The sequence below is a fragment of the Volvox carteri genome, assembly GCF_000143455.1.
Source record: "Volvox carteri f. nagariensis unplaced genomic scaffold VOLCAscaffold_77, whole genome shotgun sequence".
Lineage (NCBI taxonomy): Eukaryota > Viridiplantae > Chlorophyta > Chlorophyceae > Chlamydomonadales > Volvocaceae > Volvox > Volvox carteri.
In genome coordinates, this window is record NW_003307620.1 from 26,737 (window position 1) to 42,944 (window position 16,208).

The 16,208-nt window shown below is 56.2% G+C and overlaps 2 protein-coding genes across 2 annotated transcripts; one reads left to right on the top strand and one right to left on the bottom strand.

The window, feature by feature from the left end:
* Nucleotides 1-1,169: 1,169 nt before the first annotated feature.
* mcm2 (minichromosome maintenance protein 2) lies at nt 1,170-8,224 on the top strand (the record flags this gene model as incomplete). Its single annotated transcript, XM_002957619.1, has 17 exons — nt 1,170-1,318; nt 1,459-1,643; nt 1,926-2,005; nt 2,271-2,475; nt 2,859-2,980; nt 3,519-3,637; nt 3,903-4,095; nt 4,291-4,450; nt 4,759-4,932; nt 5,283-5,504; nt 5,699-5,841; nt 6,243-6,424; nt 6,607-6,768; nt 7,049-7,214; nt 7,455-7,552; nt 7,795-7,995; nt 8,095-8,224. 17 exons carry the CDS (start codon nt 1,170-1,172, stop codon nt 8,222-8,224), a joined length of 2,691 nt encoding a protein of 896 aa, XP_002957665.1.
* Nucleotides 8,225-10,083: 1,859 nt separating this feature from the next.
* On the bottom strand, nt 10,084-13,453 carry VOLCADRAFT_68484 (uncharacterized protein; the record flags this gene model as incomplete). Its single annotated transcript, XM_002957647.1, has 6 exons — nt 10,084-10,314; nt 10,651-10,862; nt 11,109-11,316; nt 11,718-12,054; nt 12,625-12,839; nt 13,274-13,453. Coding segments are annotated over 6 exons (1,383 nt in total), but the record flags the coding sequence as incomplete, so codon positions are not given.
* Nucleotides 13,454-16,208: the final 2,755 nt, after the last annotated feature.

Sequence of the window (16,208 nt, forward strand, 5' to 3'; positions counted from 1 at the left end):
TTGTGGTTGGCGTCGGAAATCTCTGAGAGCAAGGACAAGGCGATTATGTAGCCTTAAGCACCAGCCGACGGTGTCCGGCTGGTTACGCTCCGTGTGTAGTTTTGGAAAATCACTGCTGAGGCGCGAGGTAGTGGTCGAGCTTACTTGATGTTAACTTAGTGGGGTAGCGCAACTTTCTCTGGTGGTTGCCTTGTGGCCGAAATTGATCACGTCGGATCCAGTCACCCTCTTTCTGTAAATGTGGGGCACGCTATGGACGCTAACCTAATCTTCAACGGCATGGGATTGGCAGCCTAGCTTCGGCAAGAAATGTTTGAGGATGTGCCAAGGGAAGGCTGGGCCTTGCCGCCCTGAGGTGCACGGGAAAATCCTAGAAATCCTTCACAAAGCGTTCCTGATTGGCCGGGGGGGGGGTCCCAAACCCTGTTTCCTGTATCCGGATGGTCCCAGCTTAGTGCGCGTATAGGAAAAGAAATGGGAACTAACAGCCACTGATGAGGGAATTTACTTGCCAAATCGTCTTTGCGCTACCATCGGGTGTTACACCCTGTTGGTTTCCCACGACGAAAAGAATGGTGTCAACTAGTGCCTGGAGACAACATAGGAAGGGATGGGAGGGGGTTGTAGGTTTAGTTACGGCTAATCAATAGTTGAGCACATGGTGGAGTATAATACCCCTTGGTGGTGACCAAGGTGCAAATTTGCCGCCAAGCTGGAAGCCAACAACTATACTAAAGGATCGATCCGCCGCCGCGATTGCAGCAGAAAGGCCAGCACCTTCCATCAAAGTTCATCTAGCTGGTAAATGCTAGAAATTGCGTTTTCGAGAGGTGTTTTGTTTGTTCAGAAGTACGACTGCCTGTTGGCGCGAAAGCCGTCGTGAACCTTTTCTTGTGATATCAGCAAATGCCGGCTAACATAATGAGTCTACGTTATTACCTGGGCCAGGCGTAATTAATGTCAGGCTAACTAATGAAGACACAGGTTTAGAGTTTAGTCACCATTTCAGGTACAATCCCCACAATTACACCGAACAGAGCACTTGCACTTATCAGAGTATATTACGAAGGACAGCATAAGTCATCCACTGTGTCAGGTGGCTTCCAAACTGTAGACTTTGGAAAGCGCGCGAAAGCATTGCAACCATGGTGCGCAAGCAATGTCTTTGAATGACAGCCGGCGCACAATCAATTAAGGGCCGTGGTCGAACACCCTTGCAGGATGGCGAGGCGAACCCGCTTGATCAGTATGAGCCGGTCGACAACGAGGTCGTGGAGGAGGAGGAGGAGGGCGAGGACCTGATGGAGAACATGGAGCGGTGCGTTTTTCAGCAAATTCTAGCTGCAATTTATTACGGATCAAATCATTCCTGGCCTCAGCGACAGCTGGCATTCCTTGCTAGCTGTCGCGCTTTTGCACGGGCGGCGAACTCATCAACCGCCAACTGTGCTTGTACAGGGACTACCAGCCGCAGCCGCACCTGGATAACTACGACCCAGAAGGACTAGATGACGAGGAGCCGGAAGACGAAGTGGAGGACCCTGTCGCCGCGCGCCTTGCTGCCGAGGAGGAACTCAATAGACGTGACGCGCGCCAGATGCGGCCACGCCGGACGCTGCCGGACTTTATGCTGGCAGACGACGGTGCGTGCAGACCTTGGGGTTGTTTCCTGCTGCAATCTAAGGAGCAGTATGGGGCATGTCATAGCTGCCAATGAGAGGAGCGTGTACGACAGAACCCGTGTCGGTACAGGTGCCTTCACATCTTGCGTGGAGAACATGTTTAGCCTCTGAGCCAAATCTCAACTGGAGGTCATTCGGGTCCGACGAGCTGCATCCGGCTGTCGGCTCGGATAGCAACCACGACCTTCGCCACAGCACCTCATCACCTCGAAACCCTATCTGCCATCCTGTTGCTCTTAATAGATGAAGACCCGCGTCGTGAAGATTTCAACCGCCGTCGGAAGCGGCGTCAATCCTTTGACATCGCCCCATCAGAGACACATGTAAGTCAGGCTATGCATCTTGCCGCTTCCAGACCAACCTGTGGACAAATCATGGCGGCGGCGACAACAAAAAAGCATGCGTTTCGTGCAGGGCAGTCTAACGACCTACTTCCCACTTCTGGTATCTCCTGCGCTAGCATATGCTCTTCCAACCATGCCTCCTTTTTGCTGGTGACGTGGAAATAACCAAATGTATGCTTCTGCGGTTGTCACTTACACAGCCGCCCTCACATATCCTTACGGGCCTGGTTCCATTTCCCTGCAGGATGTTCCGCTTGATTTGGACATTGAGGAGGTGAAGGGTCGCCTGACAGAGTGGATTGCTCAGGAGCAGGTGGCGGCAGAGATTAAGCGCCGCTTCAGGCATTTCTTACGCAACTACCCCAACGACAACCCCAACGGCCAACAAGTTCCCGGCAGTGCACGACATCCCGAGATCTACATGGAGCGTATACGGTCCATGTGCAAGGGTACGCTGGCATGCGGAAGGGTGCGACGCTGGCTGAATGGGGTCGAGGGCTTAGATAGTGGTGCCACTGCGCTGACTAAGGGGGTGGGCTAAGCACGGTTGGCACAACCTAACATTTTCGAGCGGTCGGGTGTATATTGTTGTTGTTACAGAGTGGGAGGCTTCTGGGCCATTTGCACACATTTGGATTGTCATATCTAGGGTTGAACAGCATCAACCATTACCACACTGTACTACGCCATACGAACTGCTAGTCCAAGGCGTATGTATCGGATCCTTACTTCAGCTGTATTATCAGACCTGTTTCCTCAGTTTGGATTCTACTGATTTCGTTTGCTGACGAACCCGAGGACTCTCGCACGTTGGGTTGGTGGGGGCCTGCAGACAACAAGCGCTCCCTGGAGCTCGAGTACAGTCACTGGGCGGAGTTTCAGCCCACGTTGAGCATTTGGGTGGCGGATGCACCTCGTCAGATGCTGGAATACATGGATGAGGCGGCCACGGAGGTATGTGCGTGGCCTGGAGGGCCAGGCAGGGAAGCGGGTGGCGGGGGTTTGGAGGGACTCGCAGGATCGGCAAGTTAGGGCGTAATGGACAGCCAAGATGAGTCAGTAGAAAAACCAAGGGCCTAGGAGCGATGAAAGAGGCATACTCCTTTGGCAGTTTTTTAACGGCAGCATTGCAATCTGTCACTGCCTGTTGGTGTGGACCGTAAAACGGACTGTACTGTGCTCTCATGCAGCCGAGTGACGGCCAGTACTGTACACACGCGGCTGACAAGCCGGGTCTAGTATAACCAGCCCCCAAATACAAATGAAATTAAGAGGACGGCTGCCCTATGTTCAAATGCCCTAAATCTGTCCAACACAGCCTGACATGTATGGGACTGTGCCTTTGTTACAGCAGGGCGATGGTGGGAGGGCTGTCCCATTGGTCTGAAAGGACCTATCTTGCCTCAAATCGCTGAGGTATCCACCTGCAGTACTCCGCCCTTGTCCAACCTCTCGTATCCTCCCCCTCCGTATTCCCACATCCGTGCCGCAGGTAGTCGAGAAGGTCTTCAGTGAGCAGTTTTTCGACATGTGGCGGGCGTATGGCGAGGAGTACCGGGTGCATGTGCGGCTGGTGGGCCTGCCCATCAGTGATAGCCTGCGCGATCTGCGGTGGGTACCTTGGGACTGGGTGAGGGGGAGGGTCGGGTCGTTGCCTGGGCGGTTGGCTGGGCAGCTAGTTTTCGCTGGCGTTTAGGATTCTTATGAGCCCAGTCGCGGGCTGGCGGAGCGCACGGGGTGGTAAATGACCAGCAAGTGTCGGACACGGGGCCCATGGCCAGAGCTCCCTGATAGATGCGACCGCCATCCCCGTTTTGAACGGTTGCCTCGTTGTTATGAACTTGCTCCCTTCCCGCTGCTGGTCAACCCCCTGCAGCAACTATCACCTGAACTGTCTGGTCCGCGTGGCTGGAGTGGTCACACGCCGTACTGGTGTCTTCCCGCAGCTGCGGCTGATCAAGTACGACTGCGTCAAGTGCGGTTACGTTCTGGGTCCCTTCGCCATGCACACAGAGACGGAGGTCAAGCCCAATGCATGCCCAAGCTGCCAGTCGAAGGGGCCCTTCATGGTGTGTTGGGGGAGGGCCGTGGGGCTCTGTCGGGCCAGTTATGCCCCTCGATTGGTTTCCATCCACGCCACCCGGCATTGGCGGCAGATGGCGTGAGTGCAATGTAACGCCGAATGTTATCAGGCTTGTTCGCACCGGCATGTGGTGGAAGGAATGAATTGCCATATCAGCGTGCTCTTCGAACTGGCTCTGCAGGTCAACAGCTCTGAAACCGTGTACCGCGACTACCAGAAGCTGACTCTGCAAGAAAGCCCCGGCTCAGTGCCCGCGGGGCGCCTGCCCCGACACAAGGAGGTCATCCTCACACACGACCTCATTGACTGCGCCCGGCCGGGGGAGGAGATCGAGATTACAGGTACGTCTGGGAACTGGTGCCGAGGCAATCACGTCATCTGTTACATTTGTTAGGTATATAGGTTTTTATCCTATCGCCGTTGGTCCCTTTCTGTGATACAACGTGGGGCCACGTTGCCGCCCATATTGGAACGGAGGCCTGTGGAGGGACCTGTGGTCGAAAGTTGTGAGAACCACCCTTTGTGGGGCCACCACCCGTCACGTGCACTTCAGCGCCATGCTTTCGATGCTTCAAATTGTTTTGCCGGCCCTCTGCCGGACATACCCCTGACGTGGCTCTGGGAACGGAACATGTGCTCCGCCCGCCAGGCATGTACGTGTACGGCTACGACGCGTCCCTCAATGTCAAGAACTCGTTCCCAGTGTTCTCCACTCACATCGAGGCTAACTTTGTGTCGAAGCGAGAGGATATTTACTCTATGCATGCACTCACGGACGATGATAAGGCCCGAGTGCTGGAGCTGTCCCGGGACCCCCGCATTGGTACGTGTGGGTAGGGACCGTACCGCAATTGCCACGTCTGCCCAGCAGAGCACCAACTTCAGGCGGACAGCGCTATCTGTTCCTTTTGCTTTATACATGTTCACACCACACGGCGCCGTGTCTTGCTGATCTCACAAACCTCACAGTTGCATGATATGCGCGTCCCTTTGTTGCTTCGCCGAGGTGTCCTTTTGTAGTTCCTTCCTGTACGGACCAGCACTATCCTTTAGCGGGCCCTTTCCAACCCAAATTCGTCGCCTCCTCAAACCAAAGTAGCATCACAACCCTGGACCACCACCTCGACCCCCTACTTGAACCAAGCACGCTTTTACACGCCTTTGCCCCGGCAGGTCAGCGTATCATCAAGTCCATTGCGCCGTCCATTTATGGCCACGAGTACATCAAGACGGCGTTGGCGCTGTCGCTGATGGGCGGGGTGGAGAAGAGTCCCTCCCCCGCTTACAGGCTGCGTGGCGACATCAACGTGCTGCTGCTGGGAGACCCTGGGGTGGCCAAGTCGCAGTTCCTCAAGTACCTGGAGAAGACGGCGCCGCGGGCGGTGTATACGACGGGTGGGTCCATTTCGGCTGGCAGATGAAGCTTGCTGTTTCACATTCGTTTGCTGGTGTGTGTGTGCGTGTGTGCGCGCGTCCTCTGGTGTCCATGGCCACCTGCCGCGCCCCGCACACTGAGCTGAGGTCCCCAATTGCCCTCCTCATCGGGGCCCCCACAACCGCCACGGTGTTCACACACTTCCTGTCTTCAGGCAAGGGCGCCAGTGCAGTGGGCCTTACGGCTGCTGTACAGCGCGACCCGATTACTAAGGAGTGGACACTCGAGGGCGGCGCACTGGTCTTGGCGGACAAGGGTGTCTGCTTGATTGACGAGTTCGACAAGATGAACGACCAGGTAAGTTGGGGGAAATAAGCCATTGCGGCAGTATGTCAGCGACATACTAGTGTGTCAGTGTCATGTCAGTGTCTACACCTTCCTAACACATCTTTTCGTCGCCTCGGGCACCTTGTTGCGTCAGGTCTCCAGCATCTGCGTTCGCGCATTCCCATGCAGAAAAGCGGTAGTCTTATCCCTTTTTTATCCCTGCCCTTGATGCAGCCCCTATACCCAATACGCGCGCGAATTCGTGTATGTGTGTGGTTTGTTAGGTGCAACGCACCGTTTGACACGCACAGCATTTTTAGGTTGCGCCGTGCCCAGCGGGTACTCTCGCATGTCCACAAGTGAACGCCCTCACAAATGCTACCACCTAGCCGGCCTCACCTGTCTACCTCCCACTCCCCGTTCCTCCCCAGGACCGTGTATCCATCCACGAAGCGATGGAGCAGCAGTCCATCTCCATCTCCAAGGCAGGCATCGTGACGCAGCTGCAGGCCCGCTGTGCTGTCATTGCAGCTGCCAACCCTGTGGGTGGCCGCTATGACCCCTCCCGCACCCTGGCGGAGAACGTGGAGCTGTCTGACCCCATCTTGTCACGGTGAGGGAACAGGGGCTCTGGAAGTTGGGTGCCCCAAGGCTAATTTTTTACCGTTGCCTCGACCTCACCCACCTCCTGCCTGTCCAGTCGAATGTCTAAGTTTTTCGTCATTATTCTCTCCCATCCATAATCGTGCCGTCTTCCCTCCGCCTCCCGGATGGTCCGCCTCCCGTGCTATTCAGCTTCGACGTGCTGGCGGTGGTTCGCGACATTGTTGACCCGGTCAACGACGAGAAGCTTGCTAGCTTTGTCGTGGATAACCACATCAAGAGCCACCCCGTCAAGGTTGCTCGGGACCAGGAGGCGCGGGAGGCGGGACTGCAGCAGCCTGAGGACACCACCAAGTGGGTGTGTTGCTGTCACTTTTGAGTCCCTTCTGTGCACTTCCGGTCTCACATCTCACTTTGTTGTCGCCATGGAAAGACTTTCGGCGTGTGTCTGCCTTCTTTGCATGTTGTATTGGGATTTCTAGGATTGGCTCTTTGGTCGATAGCCTTGTCATCGTCTTAGGACTGAGTCGTGCTCGCTGTACCCGAAGCGCCCTGCATCCCCGCGATCATTACTCCTTCCCCGCCCCCGCCCCCGCCACCCGTCCTGACCCGTCGCCGCCCTCGTGACCCGCAGCCCGGTGGACCCGGACATCCTGCCCCAGGACCTGCTTCGCAAATACGTGACGTACGCCAAGCAGAACTGCCGGCCAACTCTTCAGGAGGCTGACTACGATCGCATCCTCCGACTCTATGCGGCGCTTCGCCAGGAAGGAGCGCTGACGCACGGCATGCCGGTTGCGGTGAGTGAGGGCTGATTGGAGGGACGCTGCATTCTTATTTCACATCCTTACACACAAGGGGGGGACCTCGCGGATGCCGATTCCCTCTTGACCCACGTCTGCTGTCCCTGTCTGAGTTTCTAAGCCTTGTCCACCTTCCTGCCTGACTACGCGCGTTCCTTGCCGGCGCTCCCTGACCTCCCCGCCACCACCGCCTGGGGCCTGGCTGCCATCTCTTAAACCATTTGACATATTTAACAGGTCCGCCATCTGGAGAGTGTGGTCCGCATGTCGGAGGCCTCTGCCCGCATGCATCTGCGCGACTACGTGGCGGACCATGACATCAACGTGGCTATCAAGTGAGTTGGCCGGCAACGGAAGGTTGAGCATGCCGCAAAACATATCAGTTTTCTATGCAGATCCTTATCCGTACGTATGTTCCTGTAGATTCGCCTTCGCGGGTACTCACTTTTAGGTTTGCGCCTCCATCCTTGCGTGCTGCTTACTTTTGTCCGTGTGAAATTTGCGCAACGCCTGGCTTCGCCTCCTGTTTCTTAAACCCCCTAACTGTTGCACTACCCTTTCCATGCTTCTATTTCAGGATGATGGTCCAATCCTTCATCGGCAGTCAGAAGTTCACGGTGCAGCAGACACTGGAGCGCAAGTTCTCGCGCTATCTGACTCTACCGCAGGACTACCACTCGCTGCTGATGAACCTGCTGCGCCAGGCACTGCGGACAGCGCAGAGGGAGCAGGCACTGGGCGGACAGCGGGCAGGAGCGCAGATCAAAATTCCTGGCAGGTGGGTGAGGGGCTTGAGGGGTTGGGCAAAAGAAACGGCTCTAAATAAGTTCTGTCGTTTTTAATTTTACATTCCACCTATTTTTCTGATCTCCTTCAGGATCTTGGAGGATAAGGCTCGTGAGCTGGAGATCTCGGACGTGGCGTCGCTGTACACGTCGTCAAAGTTCCGATCTAGCGGTTTCTTGTACGACAGCGTTGCTAATATCATTACGTACGTCTCGACTTGACGGCAGGTGTCCGCTGTCTGAGCACTAGCAACAGCTTGTGGTGGAGATTTCCGCGTGCTGCAGCTGGCGGCAGCATTATTATTGGAGGGGCAAGTTGATTGAACAATTGACAACCAGGGATAGGTTGGTGCGCCATCGCGCGTTATTTGTTGGTATCTTACATGTCCCCGAGGTAGAAGTGCGAGGTAGGACGGTGCTTACAAAGAATCTGGCAGTCCTTGAGCCCTCGGCTCGTATTGGGCAGTTTGCAGGTACGGGGAACGCACCCCACGACCATGTATAACACATATATACACACGTCCTCTAAGCTTACCACGGTGCGGGTATAACGATGGAAAGGTTTCACTCCATTGGGTTGGGAGTTTGGGGAAAAGACGAGCAGTGGCATGGCGAAGACCGTGTGTTGTTGCGATAAAGTTACAGGCACAGTCGCGTCATCATTATTATAACTTGAACAAGCGAACCTATTGGGGCACGTTGCATTGTTAGTTGTCGAGACAACTGCTTCGTTAAGCAAGTCTCCGGATTTTTTATGGTTTGCACGGTCAGACTAGACTGGCCCTAGCCAGGACCACCATCGGCCAAACGGCGAAGACGTTGGCACTCTTCCCGCTCGCCATTAATGTTTAGGACCCGATTGAGACTGATTCGTAAAGATGTATGTGAGCGGCTGCGGAACTGTTACCTGCGTGTCCCTACACATGAATGGATAACTTTACAGCGGCGTAGCTGACCGGATCATCAGCGCTTGGAATATAAGAGCTCGCACCAACACTGTGAAAGCCAGGAGAGATCCAAAGACTCACGACTTGACTGGAACTGGAAGCGGTCCCCTGTCTCACACTTCTATGTATATCATTGAGCTGGGCGGGCTAGCCGGGGCTCCAAAAGGGGCACGTGTGATAAGGGCCGCTCCCGAACTACGTCCACCACACGTATAAAAGATAGGAGCACTCATATAGGTGCGTCAATGCAGGAAAATAATTGAGTGTGGCCCAATTCTTCCTTGCATATATCGAGATAGAAGGGTTGATGGTGCAACGAAAAATCATCCGTAGATGTCGCATAAATGAACGCACGAAAAGGTGCCTGGCCGCCTGGCCATTCGGCTTTACTAGAATTTGACAGATCTGCCGACCTGGCCCGTCAATGGGGTTTGCGTTGGGTTCGCCCTCGTCTCGCCTCGCGTGTAGCGCTTGCAGGTGCGCTACCTACAGGGCCTCACTTAACCTCGTCCTGCCGCCAGCAGCGCCACCTTCTCCGACGCCTGCTCCTTCCGAGAAACCTCGCCCACCCCGGTCATCATTGGAGGTACTCGCCCGCCGGCAGCGCCATTGCTCACAATTAACGCGTCCTCTTCGTCGTACGCGTAATTGGCGATGCCATCGCCGCCCACGTAGCGGGCACCGCCGGCGCTGCGGTTGCCATGGCGGCTGCTGCTGGGACTGCTGTTGCAGCTGAGCACGCCCTCCTGTTCCCTGTCTTCCTGGCAGAAGCTGTCCTCCAAAGGCTTGCCTGCCGGAGCAAGGGAATGGAGGGGCGATGGTACTGGACGCACGAAGGCACGGCTGGAACCGCTGCTGCATACTCTGCCAACATGTGTCTCCCCCAGCTCGGCACACATGCAAATGTGTGCGGTAAACCTTACGAGCCCTCAAAGAGCCCGAAGGCGCCAGACTAAGGCTGGCCGTTGGAAAAGTTGTCCGGGTACGAATGCACGAACCAGCATTCCTTACCACACAGTCCCCAGTCCGGCACACCTAACAGGGTGCAACGTCTGCGTTCTTTCGCTCCACTACGCCTCCACAGATGGCACAGCCCCTTATGCAGATACGGTCACACAAACCAAACGATTATCGCTAGGCGTTGCCGCGAAGAAACGCATAACCCGCACCCCCCATCCAGCCTCCCTGATCACCTGCCGGTTCCGGTAATTTCAACATGGCGGCACTGCCGGCCGCCAGCAGCACCGCCGCCACCAGCAGGGGGGCCCACAGCGCCGCCTCCAGCAGGGCGCCCGCCGCGTAGGTAGTGACAAAGGAGGATACACGACCCACCGCGTTAAGCAATCCGAAGCCCGAGGAACGCAGCTGCAGCGAAGCAGCGCAGGAGCGGTTGGAGTGGTGAGACCGGGGACTGTACGGCATATCGAATGCTCACAAGCAGGGTAAACACTGTCTAGTTCCCGCACATAGACAAGCAATTCGCCTGTCCCTGCACTACCTCTGCATGCGTTGAAGAAGTGGACGATGGGCAAGCCTCCGAAAGAGTGCCATGATTCCGCCGCAAAGTCACCATTCACGGGGCATACTATGGAACGGAAATGAGCTTGTGCGAGATCCCATCAGTACATGCGTCGTGCATTTCTGCACCCGGATGATGTCTATGGTTACGCGCCCTAATCCCAATTTTCCAACGGCGCTTACTGAAGTCGGATATAGCTCCGCGGATATCATGTCCAGGCTATTCCAACCGCCGACCGACACGCCGTTGAAGACACACGCAGCAAGCAGCGGCCACACGCCCTGCGCCGGTGCCGCTGCAAACAGCAGCGCGCACACACAAGCGCCCGCCATGCAGACGCAAGCGGTAAGGCGGCGCCCCAATCGGTCCACAAGCCATATGCTGGCCAGGTTACCTGAATCGCCAGGAGGCGCCGTCGCCAGGGGTAGGACAGTTCGGGACATGAGAGGTTGTGAGGAGAGAGGCGACCGACAAGCGACTAAGTAATGAACCCGACTTGATAGCCACCGCAGCGGCGCATATCCAAGCACGCTCCGACAGTCATCAAGCACTCATTCAGCGCAACGGCGCTCATGCGCTGCTCAGCTTTCTGCAACCCGCATGAATCCACTCCTCAATACCCGCTCACCAGTCCACCTACCAGGCAGGTTCGCCAGCGACACCGCAAACGTCTCCGCGTACACCGACGTCTCCTCCGCTCCGCGCTCCTTAAAATACCGCGGCACCCACAGCACGGTGCAGTACCACCCGCCACACAGCCCAATCCAAGCCACCGCTAGCGGCACTGTGTACGACCGCAGGGGCGGGCTCAGAAGTGCGCTAAGCACCCCCGCCGCCCGCTCCGTCGCCTCGGCAGCACACCGCCGCAAAGTGTACCACATGCCGTTGCTGCTGCTGCCGGTAACCCCGGACGCGTCCACGGCCGCACTGTACGACAGGGGCAGGGCTTCGACGTGGGCGTGCCCCTCGGCATCTGTACGGAAGGCGGCCTTATGCGCTAAAATGTCCTGGTCGCGGTGGTGGAAGGAGGGCAGTGCGAAGTCCTCCGGAAGATGGGTGCCGTTGATCCGGGCGATGCGCAACAGGACCTGGCGCACAAGAGGTGGGAGCGGCGTCATAAGCACCAGCTGGAGCTAGAATGGCAAAGAGCAACCAAGCGGATTCCCCGATCTTCCTGTTTTTATCCTTGCTCCCATCTGTCCCGCTCCCTTCCCGGCGACTGGGTAGCTGGCGGTGACAACCCCCCAACCGTATTTAACTGTTTCCTTGAGTGCTTCAGGAGAGAGTTTTTATCCATCTTTATGAATATCCTGTAATTCGCCACCTCTTCCGAAATATTCGCAGCCTGCAGGTTTCCATCCTCCAGCCCCACCTGCTCCGCCTCCCTGGCCCGCCCCATGATGGTGAGGTATCTCGGGCTCTCCGGAACCAGCGCCGCCATTAGCAGGCAGCAGGCGGTTGCCGGCACTGAGGCCGCCAGCACAAACACCCGCCAGCCCGCCAGGGGGATGAGCAGCCAGCCCATGGAGGCCGAGTAGAGGGAGCCCACCATCCAGAAGGAGGCGAGCATGGCCATGAACTTGCCACTGCGGGGCCCCGGGGGTTGAGAGGGCCGGGCAATGAGGGCCCAGATCTGCTGCTTCTCCCTTGTAAGTACTTATGTATGTATGTATATATGTATGTATGTATGTATGTATGTATGTATGTATGTATGTATGTATATATGTATGTATGTATGTATGTATGTATGTTTGTTTGTTTATGTATGGCTTAGATTACACTGTGGGCCGCGAGAGCCGGGGGCCGAAGCCGAAACACAGCGCAAGGGTCGGGAGCACACAGCACAAGTCGGTTAGTCTTGTGTGCTCCCGACCCCGACTCATATGTATGTTTATGTATGTATGTTCATGTATGTATGTATGTATGTATGTATGTATGTATGTATGTATGTATGTATGTATGTATGTATGTATGTATGTATGTATGTATGTATGTATGTATGTATGTATGCCCAATTTCATGCGCGACGCAGGTGAGTGCTCGTGCTTGGGCTTCAGCCATCGCGTTCGCATGCGCCCTCCCACTCCCTTCTTGGAACTCCCATCTCCCCACCCATGTACCTTGCAACAACCCTCCGCACCCCGCCACCCACTCACCGGCTGCTAGGCGGGCAGAACTCGCTCATGAGTGAGAACACCACTGGCATGGACCCACCCACCCCCAGTCCCGCAACCAGTCTGAGGACCATCAGCTGCCACAGACTGGTGGACGCGGCGGACAGCGCTCCGAAGACCGCGTTGACCGCCAGGGCCACCAGCAGGGAGTGCTTGCGGCCAATGACGTCACCGATGAAGCCCCAGCCCAGACCGCCCTGGCAGCAGCAGCGGCGCGCGGGGGAGGGTGGCAGAGTGTAGGACTATGCCGGGCTGCGCGTGTGGAAGGGAGGTGCCATGCAGCTTGTTCGTTTGGCTATAGTTTGAGACGGGCAAAATATAACTTTTCTTGCGAGAGGACGTTGTTGCTATTTGGAATGTGGCTTTTGAGGGGGAGGAGTTGGACTACGGCAACTGTGGCTGAAGGCAACGGGGATTTCATGGAATAGCGCGTTCCTTTTTGCTCTGTTGGCTCTACCTTCATCCGCAGACTTGACCTCCTTCGAGCGTGAATGCAACCCATGCACCTACGCCTTGCATGCGTTGCGTCAGGGCTTCCATCTCACCGTGTTTGGGGCACGTGTCAGATTGATATAAGTGATTTGGTGCTTTGATATGAGGTGGGTATGTGTGGGGGAGTTTAGGAGCTTACCAGGAACATGCCCACAAAAATACAGGCGTTGAGTGCGCCCGTACGGTGTGCCGTAAGTTGAAGCTCTTGCTCCGCTGCCGTGCCCAGCAGCCCTACCGACAGAATCTCCACCGCATCAGCCGCATTGGCCAGGCCGCAAACGCTAAGAACCATCCACTGGAATGGCCCCGTTCCCACCTGCAATGGGTGGGGTTGCAAGGTTACCAAACCAGGAGTGTAATGGCACAGCTCGGCATTAAATCCCTTACATGATGAAGGGCCTCTTCGATTGACATTGTAACGGGGTTGAAGCGGGGTAAGGGCAGCGAGACGAGCATGCAGGTTGTTGACTTCGTTGTCCTGGCCAGAGGCTAATCCATATGTAACGCCAGTAAAGATTGAGTTAGGTTGAGTTCTGCGCGCTAAGGCTACTTTCTGTCATGCGTTCTGAGCCAACGACTGCCCTGTCCGCTTTTGCTGGCCGATAATGTGAGTAGGTAGCTGAACATTAAGTAGAACAACGTGTTATTCTCTGTATCTTAAGGCAGCCCGAATGCATAGGCCGCGGCGATGTAGTTAGTGTTCCTATGTGGTTGGACTAACTGACGGCCAACCACTGCCGCTGTTAACCAGGAAGGCATCCAGGCATGAAGAAGACACGAATCACGGGAATCTTTTTAAGCAAGTTTTGTGACGGGATTATGCTCTAGAATTGAGCGTGATATCCAAAGAACGAAATTGATTAGCAGAGTACAGTGTCTATGATTTAAGCATGGCACCGGCTTTTGATTAGCTACATGGATGCAGTGAATATATCGTTGATGCGTTTGAACCAGGGACATGAGACATCAGGCCGATAGGTAGACCTCTAACTCTCCCAGAAGCGGCATATCGTCGCCTTTAAAGTTCAACACCTGCATAAGATTTCTTGGATTTTCGAAATGGGTGGTCTCGAGTTCGTCGGCCGGGTGCGTGACCCATCTCAGCTTGGTCGCGGCTTACTCGGTGTTTACGTCGCAATGGCGGTTGTTGCAGGTCGTTTCAAACCGCATGCAAAAAACTGTAGTCGTGGCTGTCAGCTACGTGGTTTGGATCCCCAAGTACAAGGTGTACCAGAAGCGGGTGGCACGCCATAAGGTAAACTGCACGAGGCCGGGCACAGACACAGGGGGCTGGGCACGGGCAGGTTGTGCCAAATCATTTGCACGGGGACATTACGCAAGGCTTGCGGGATTGCTTCTTGGAAAAAATCGCGCACTGGGTATTCCTGGTTCAGGGGCGGGTTGACATTACCCCACCAAAGCCGCTGGAGTGCCAAAGTTGCGGTGCAATCCCTCATATCCTGGTAGTTTGCTTACCTAGCAGCCATGGAGTCCTTCTTGCGGCTCAGCTTTCCAATCCAGACGCGACACACAAACTGCCACAATTGGAAGGCTTCACCCCAAACGGCAATGGGACCACACACCCCTTAGCACTTGCACCGCTTTGCCCAACCCGCACTCTTCCGCTCCCAGCTCCTGCTTGCCTGGCCTTTCCGTCCCACCCCAGGCGCGTGACGAGAGCCGATCCCTAGTCATTGGAGACATAGTGCGTATACGCAAATCAAGGTAGGAACAGTACCGTAGCCCCTGGTCGGTGCGGCAGTGGTGAATACCTACCGAGCGGCGAGCACCGCTGCTTCCCCCGGCCTGTTGTTGGGTCCCTCGGGACCGGGATGGGCGCTCCCTGCAGTATTGTGGCGGAAGGTGTGGTAGGAGCTTGTGTCCTGGCCATTGCTTGCGGCGTGGGCTGCAAAAAGGGGCGGAAGGGGGAAGCGCACAGGGGGAACCGATGAAGACCCTTCTCCCAGCATGATGATAGCATTCAGGTCAACCTACCTCCCTAGCCCCTGCCTGTCCTTCCCCTGCGCGACAACCAATCCAACCCGGGGTGCACCGTACTGCAGAAAGTATTCCAAGGAAGTGTCGTACGCGGTCGTGGACACCCTTCGCCGTGCCAACGTGTACGACGGTACTGCGGCAGCAGCGCTGGTGGCGGTGCGCGACTCAGCGCGGGAGACTGATTGGGTCCAGGTGGCGGAGCGGCGGTTGGCGGAGGCGGGCGCACGGCTCGCCAAATTGCGGGAAATGTACGAGCGGGAGATCGGCGGCGGCGTATCGCTCAGTGGTGGCGTTCTGGCGGTCTCTAATTCAGGGGTGCAGGGGACCGGCAGCCTGGGGGCGACGGCGGCGACATCAGCTCAAGGGGGAGCTGAAGCACAGGGAAAATGATACGTACATGGCTTAGTGGCTTGTACGGCATCCAGCAGAGATAGCGGCGCACGGCAGCGCAATGCAGGCTACGGTCACGCTGGGAGAGCATAGCGTTTGGCGTACTGCTCGGAGGTTTCATCCCAGGTCAAGGCAGGGGAGGTGACCGGCTGTTTTCCAGACTTTGGCAATTGCAGGAAGGAGAGATGTGTAGCTCGGCAGCTGTCAACGAGATCCTGAGAATAAGGTGGAAGGGGAGGAGGGGGAGCAGCGCAGCGGCTGTGAGTGACGACCTGCCGGGAGGGGGTGCACGAGGGGGGCCATTCCTCCTTCCCTGTGCTGCCTCAACCCCCTGGGTCGCAGAAGGCAAGGTGCGGGAATTCTTTTTCCTGGTTTAGGTCCCGAGAGGGGAGGAGACCTGCGCAGTTTCGTAGTCCTACCTGAACGCAACACCAGGCGGTGTCGAGGCCAGAGATTTGGGGTGGGGGGGAGGCGAGGAGGGTGCTAAGGAAGGGGGAAAAAGGAACGGACAGCTGAGCGGTGTTCGCAAGACGACCCTCGGCGGTTTATGAATCACCTGACAGGATGATAGTAATGGAAGAATCGGAACGGGACTAAGTAGGAGGTGTGCGAAATGCATATAACAACCATGTAAGACCGTGGCAAGCTATGTGACCCGTGCAAGCTTAGCGAAAATGTACTCACGT